This window comes from Nelumbo nucifera, chromosome 5, assembly GCF_055504915.1.
Source record: "Nelumbo nucifera cultivar China Antique chromosome 5, China Antique-T2T, whole genome shotgun sequence".
NCBI classification, from domain to species: Eukaryota; Viridiplantae; Streptophyta; class Magnoliopsida; order Proteales; family Nelumbonaceae; genus Nelumbo; species Nelumbo nucifera.
In genome coordinates, this window is record NC_142653.1 from 17,270,597 (window position 1) to 17,277,720 (window position 7,124).

Genomic DNA, 7,124 nt, shown 5'->3' on the forward strand with positions numbered 1-7,124 from the left:
ATGGTATTTGTCTCTTCTAGATCTAGTATTTTCCATTTGTTTTCACACCGTAACTCCAGATCTAGCTTCTTTAGATCTATTCTATTTGTTGTTAGAGATTTGTTTCAGGTTTGATGTTAGATCTGGTGTTTTAGATTTGTTAGTGTTTTGCTTAATCATTGGTCTCATCTCTATTTGGTATGCTAGATATTTATTGTTTTATTTTTTATTTTTTTAGTTATACCATTTTATTATTTCAATAAATACTGGATTTCAATTATGCATATTTCTTTTGTTTTCATTTTTTGTTGTGTTTTAAGTCATCTTAGGTAACCCACACAGGGGATTTCCAGGCTTAGGAACCACATTACCCCGTAGAAAGCTCTATTTCAGGCTTAGGACCCACATTATCTCGTAGAAAGCTCTATTTTAGGCTTAGGTACCAAAGTAAAATCTGTTTTAGAATGCATGAGATCTATTCAGAGATTTATTCATGTGGGCTAAAATCAAACATCCTGCGAAGTTTTCTCATCAACCAAACGCTGGAAGCATATTTTGTAGGATAGTGGGTCTCAGCAAACAAACACAGTGACCAAAAATGAGAAAATAAAATTTTCTCTTTTCATCTCATCATTTTTCATCCCACTGTTACCTGGCAACCAAACAAATCATAAGAATGGAGCATTCGGATTTTGGTTCTAAAACGTTTCAATATTATTCAAGATCATATAGCATGTTGTGGGGGTGTAGCTCATATGGTAGAGCGCTCGCTTCGCATGCGAGAGGCACGGGGTTCGATTCCCCGCACCTCCACCATTTTTCTCCTTTTTCCTGTCTCAGTCAGACGCTGAGACGCATTTTGTCTGAAACCCGAGACGCAGAAAATACGGGGTTTGGGCCTTGAACTCCGAGAGGCACGGGCCCAGCCCAATGGCCTTTTAGGCCTTCGAAAATGATGGTGCCAGGACCACAAACCTTTTTGTCTCAAACCCGACGATTTATTTGGTTTGGGTCCACCATGAAACACATACATGGATTATGGAGCAACGAAATCAGGTTCGGTTCCACCAGTAAACATTTTTTTTGCAGCAAAGGAAGTTGAAGCCTTGGAATCTTGTTCGGATCCGGCGTTTGTTCGGGTCAGGCACCTGCAAAACCCCCACCATGTTCGGATTACTGTTCAGCTTAAGAACCTAAAATGAATTTCCACTTTTCATCAGTTTTCACACATTGTCTCCATCCTTCCGTATGGTACGTACGTCACATCCCTATTTTATTTATTTATTTATTTATTGACTCTTTTCCCGAAGAAAGAGATTAAAAAAAAGCTTTTTAGTTTTTATAAATAAAATATTGGGGGTTCGGTCTTCAGTGGTTCACTTTATGATGTGTTGGGTTTTGGTTCAAATCAGATATGATCCGACCCGACATGTCTGTTCCGAATATTCACGGATCCACCTACAATTCATGAGTTCGGATCTCTTACCCGCACCTACGCACAGGACACTACAGCTGAGCTGTACGTTGGATCTCCTACCCATTCATACACGTAGCTGATAAAAGATTAGCCACGTGGTGGAAAGTATTGGAATATAAATTATCAAATAGATAGAAAGTGTTTTACACGTGGGCTCTTCCTGCTCGCAGTGAAGCTGCTAGCCTGCTACTACTTACTGGTAAATGGTAAGTTAGTAACGTAACGTCCTCAATCCGGTTAAAAACAAACTAAAAACTGAAATTATTTCGCTACACGGCCCGTCCACAATTTAAAATATCGAGAAGAAAAAGAGGAAGAAAACCTAGATAATCTCAAACGCCAGATTGACCGTTCGATCAGCCCCTAAAAACCCTAAATATTATTTACTTAATTTATTTTCAATTATGTCACCTTTTACTGCTCGTAAAGACTGAACTTTTGCTGCTTTCCTTTATTCTATTCTAGTCTCTCTTCCAGTTTTCCTTCCTTCTTTTATTGCTTGATCAGTTGTTCTACTAATTGCTTCTTATTTCTATGTTTCCTTCTCAGGAAATAAATGTCTCTAAATAGCATGGAAATGCCCTTTTCTTCTTGAGCTTCTTCAGCTTGAGAAAGAAAAAGAGGGTTTTATCTGTTCCTTTTCCTCCATTTTCTTCCGTTCTTCTGTTGGTTTACCATGAGAAAACCAGCGGAAAGATTTTCAGGCGTGGAATCATTGTTCTCAGGTAAAAATCCATCCGGGTTTTCTAATTTACAAGCAATGCCGCTCGTTTTCCGCCTTTTTTCTTTCTCTTCTTCCATTTTTTTGTTGAGAATGTGTGTCCGTGGTATTTGATTAGACTTAACTCCATCTGGTTGTTGGTTTTATTTTACTATGTTACCATTTGTCCCCTTGCTTGGAACTCGTTTCTCTCGTTTGTAGATGTAGTGTTGAGATTGTATAATGATGGGTAGCGTTTGCTTGAACAGTTGAACTTTAGTTGCATGCAGATTTTTTGGTTCACAGCCTATTTTTGTCCTTTTCTCCCTCTGGTCTTCTTTGGGCTCTAAACTCGACAATGCATTTTAGGTGGTAGTAGATTGCTCTGCTAAATTTTCTACTTTTCGTTTATTGTCAATGTTAATGCGTTTGTCCCCCCTAATCTCCTTTTATCTTTCTTTTTGAGAATTTATGTTGGGGGAACTGCTTGATTAAACTGTTGCATCTGAATGTTCTTCTTCTGCAGTAAATGCCACTGATTCCCCATCTATTTTCTCCGTGCTTCTCTCTTTTGTTTAGTTGCATTCAAGGGAGTTTTTCTTTTTCTTTCCTTATTGTAACAAATAATGAAGTAATACTGGAAGCTCATAAGAAAACAAAAGGACCCTGTCTCTTTCCGTTCAAAATCTACAAGCTCTGTTACTTACAAGAAAAAAAAAAGAATCTACAAGCTCTTTTCCAATGGATTTTATAGGGTTTATTTGATCTCTCAGCATTTATGGATGTTTCTCCATGACTATTTCTAAAAGCTATGAACATCGATCAGTATCAGGATATATGCAACCTACTGCAATTTCTTATGGCAAATTTACGTGTTGCGTCTGATGTGATTATAAATTGGGAAAGTTCAAGAGAATTGCTTATCTATGATATTATGCATGCTGGTATGAATGTTGTCATACATGGCCTCTTAAACTTTAGTGGTCTGCTATAAAATCAGAAGGTATAACTTATTGGTTCGGAACCATGTTTCTGATGAAATCCGTTTCATCCTGACTGTTAATCTTGTTTATGACCCTCCCATGCACATGGTTAACATAGTGAATTGATATTCTTTGTGATGACAGAAGAATTTGGTAGCTTTCTAAAAGCAACTGCAGTGGAGCTATGTATATTAACAATGTAGCATTGTAAGATAAAGGCATGATATAATAATTTATATGTTGAGAGAAATTTCATTTTCAACATTGCATTTTCATCCCCCCTTTACTCTTGAATGACAGTTATCTTTCTTCACAAAAAAAAGGGAAAAGAAAAAAAAAGAAAAAAATGACAGAAATTCTAGTAGCAACTTGCTTCATACAGAGCCTTCTGTTTGATATGATTTTTGCAATCAAATGTTTTTTTTTTTTTACAAATATTACTTTAGAAATGGATGCTAAAATGTATCTCAGAAAACTAGCACTTACAAGTTCCTCTTGCAAGATGATACAAATGAAGCCTTAAATTAATATATGCATTTAAAACTTGAGAGAGATTGGTCCTGTTTGTTTCCCTTTTCCTTTCTTTTTTTTTGTTTGTTTGTGTGTGTATTTGGGGGGAGCGTTTAGCTAGGAGGAAATAAGTGGCAGAGATACTTGTGAATATAAAAGTAGGGTACTTCTTCCTTCTATTTAATTTTAATCTGAAGTTGATCCTTCAAGTTGGATTTTCCCATTTTCCAGGTTTTGTGCTTGACCCTGCAAAATGTAGTCAACTGAGCTTGGAAGAGAAAAGGGAACTAGTCCATGAAATTTCCCAATGGTCAAAGGATGCTCCAGAGATCCTTCGTTCCTGGAGTCGCCGAGAGCTTCTTGAGATAATCTGTGCTGAAATGGGTAAAGAGAGGAAATATACAGGCTTTACAAAATTTAGAATGATAGAGCATCTTCTCAAGTTAGTGGCCAAGAGAACAGTGAAAAACATTACTGATGATCCATTAGCTGTTTCACCATCTAAGAGTCAAATTGGTTCAAAAAGACAAAGGAAGAAAGAGCATCCACTCCGGCTAGCAACTGATGCAGATCATGTTCCCAAGGCAAATATTAAAGAAGAGCAATTGGACATGGTACTCTGTCAAAATCTTGCATGTAGAGCTAATTTAAGCCCAGAGGATGCTTTTTGTAAGAGATGTTCATGCTGCATCTGTCACCGTTATGATGATAACAAGGATCCTAGTCTATGGTTAACCTGCAGTTCTGATCCTCCAAATCAGGATGATTCCTGTGGAATGTCATGCCACTTGGAATGTGCTCTTAAGCATGAAAGGGCTGGCATTATGAAGAATGGGTGCCAAACAAGGTTGGATGGCAGTTTCTATTGTGTTTTCTGTGGCAAAGTTAATGAACTTATGGGGTAATGAGCTCTTCTCTTCAACATGAAGTATTCTAGAATTATGATATAATTAGTAGACGATATACTCATTCACACCCATGCATACACTAGGCCCCTTAGAATTTAATAAATAAATAATTTCTATAACTTGAAGGCATTTTAAGGAAGATTCGGAAGAACCAACTTGATTCCACAGTTTTTTTTTTGTTAATTAACTTGATTCCACAGTTCAGAACTAATATTCTCTAATACCTACGTACTGCTAATTTTCTAAGCAATTTTCAGTACATATTTGATATTAAATTTACTCTTGTGCATATGACTATGTACTTTTAAATGTACATGGGAAAATCTATGATGCCAGAAAGACATGATACTGGAAAGGCTTTGACCAATCAACCTTCCTCCCCCGTGTGAATTTTGACGAAAACCCACCTGATTGGTTCCCACTTTTATGATGCCAGTTGATTGGTTATATGTTTTTCTGGTATCATGCCTTTGCGGCATCACAGTCGAACCCAATGTATATATAAAGATTGTCTAGTAAGATGTAACCTGATAATATAATTTTTCTTTATTGGCATAACCTGGTCATATAAAATAACAAATATTTTTATTTATTATAAAAGAGCAAATATTCTAACAGGCATACCTTAGTATTTTGCTTCTGTTAAACCGAACTACAAGGAAATAGTACTAAAATGCAAAAGGAATGTTTAACTTTATGCCTTTTGTCCTAAAATCTATGTTTTGTCTACTTCAGAACCTTGAGAAAACAATTGTTAATTGCCAAGGATGCCAGAAGGGTGGATGTCCTGTGTCATCGGATATCCCTTAGCCATAAGATTCTCAAAGGAACAGAGCTATACAAAGAACTTCAAAGGATAGTTGACACTGCATTGAAGAAACTCAAGAAAGAGGTAGGGCCTCTGGATCGAGTATCTGCAAAGATGGCAAGGGGCATTGTTAACAGGCTTTCTTGCGGTGCTGAAGTTCAAAAGCTATGTGCTTCAGCAGTAGAAGCTATTGATTCCATGCTTTCGGGCTTGCATCCTGAGCCTCATCATATTGATCTTAAAGGACAACAAAGTAAGCTCTTTCTTTTACTATTGAAATTGTACTGGCTTACTGCATCTTATCTTTTTCTTAACTTTTTGTGTGGCTGAAACATTGCTAGTTTATGTTGTTAATCAGCTTGTCAGATCCACTTTGAAGAACCAACAGCAACCTCCATTGTTGTTGTTTTGGAATATGAAGATAATCTGTTGGAGGACTTTCTAGGTTGTAGACTCTGGCATCGAAGGTCCACTGTGATGGACTATCCAGAAAAGCCCACTTACATTGTGCTGAGGCCAGAAAAGAGATTTGTCATATCAGGTCTTGATCCTTCGACGGAGTACTTCTGCAAGGTTTCTCTGTTCAGCAGCACAAAGGAACTGGGTGCATGGGAAGCTAAATGGATCACACAAGCACCAAGCAGAAGCTCTATTTCAGCTCTGGATGAAGAGCATGAGAAGGAAGATCAAGTTCCAACAGTTCAAGCAAATTCCCAGAGGGATTCAACAAACTCAAGTGACATCCGGTTAGCCTGTGGTGATCACTACTCAAAACTTCGATCATTGGAGGACATCAGCAAACATGATGAGTGCCACCGGCCACCTCTTCCCACGGCTGCAAATTACATTGGCTCCACATCTGTTCCTCCTACCACACCATGCAAATCTGATGGAACCCATGAGGTTCCAGGTTCTGTTTCTAAGAAGCAATGGACAGAAAGGAACTACGAGTATTGTGTACGAGTTGTCAGATGGTTAGAGCAGGAAGGACACATAGAGAAGGATTTCAGGGTGAAGTTTCTAACTTGGTTCAGCTTGAAAGCAACAATGCAAGAGAAGAGAGTAGTCAGTGCTTTTGTGGATACCCTGATTGATGACCCCCCAAGCTTGGCAGGTCAGCTCATTGATACTTTCATGGACGAAATTTGCAATGAACAGAAGCCTGTCTCTCGAAGCGTTTTCTGTACTAGATTGTGGCATTGAATATTGAAAAGTTGGTTTATCATGACAACTCAGAAGTAGGGAGTAGTTGATCTTGTTAGAATCCTTATAGAGAAAAAAGATTATTGAACTCTTCTAACATGGATATTAACCTGATGTAACTCTACTGCACCATTGTCTCTGGAATGCTCATCCCTGGCATTTCATGGAGTATGATCTTTGTGAAGGAAAAGTAGAACGGGAAATACCTAGATGCAAATTCTATCCATTAATGTTCAGATTCAGAGGCAAATCCCTTATTCATCCTATTTGAATGTTATATATAATTAATAATTAAATTAAAAATAATGAAAATATAGTATTATTAATAAGTAACATTGATATTGCAAATTATTAACAAAATGATCTTAATATAAACCCTATAAATTTTGCAATCCGTCCCTTTGGTAAAATTACAACACTCAAACCAACTATGCTATGATAAATTACAACACTCCTTATTCCCTCCTATTGGTATCGGATGCCTTCCACAGTCCCAGCTCATCACAGAGGCACAGAGTTTGCCATACGTTAATAGAATCACAAAGTATAATCCAAT

At 37.5% G+C, this 7,124-nt stretch overlaps 1 protein-coding gene and 1 non-coding gene across 2 annotated transcripts; both read left to right on the forward strand.

Annotated features, from left to right (window-relative positions):
• The first annotated feature begins 719 nt into the window (after positions 1-719).
• Positions 720-792, forward strand: TRNAA-CGC (transfer RNA alanine (anticodon CGC)). The gene has a single exon. It is a non-coding gene; the product is annotated as a tRNA-Ala (tRNA).
• A 1,102-nt stretch (positions 793-1,894) lies between these two features.
• Positions 1,895-6,818, forward strand: LOC104595504 (VIN3-like protein 2). The gene is made up of 4 exons (XM_010256256.3): positions 1,895-2,181; positions 3,881-4,550; positions 5,293-5,618; positions 5,724-6,818. Exons 1-4 carry the CDS (start codon positions 2,133-2,135, stop codon positions 6,566-6,568), a joined length of 1,890 nt encoding a protein of 629 aa, XP_010254558.1. The 5' UTR covers positions 1,895-2,132; the 3' UTR covers positions 6,569-6,818.
• The last annotated feature ends 306 nt before the right edge of the window (positions 6,819-7,124 follow it).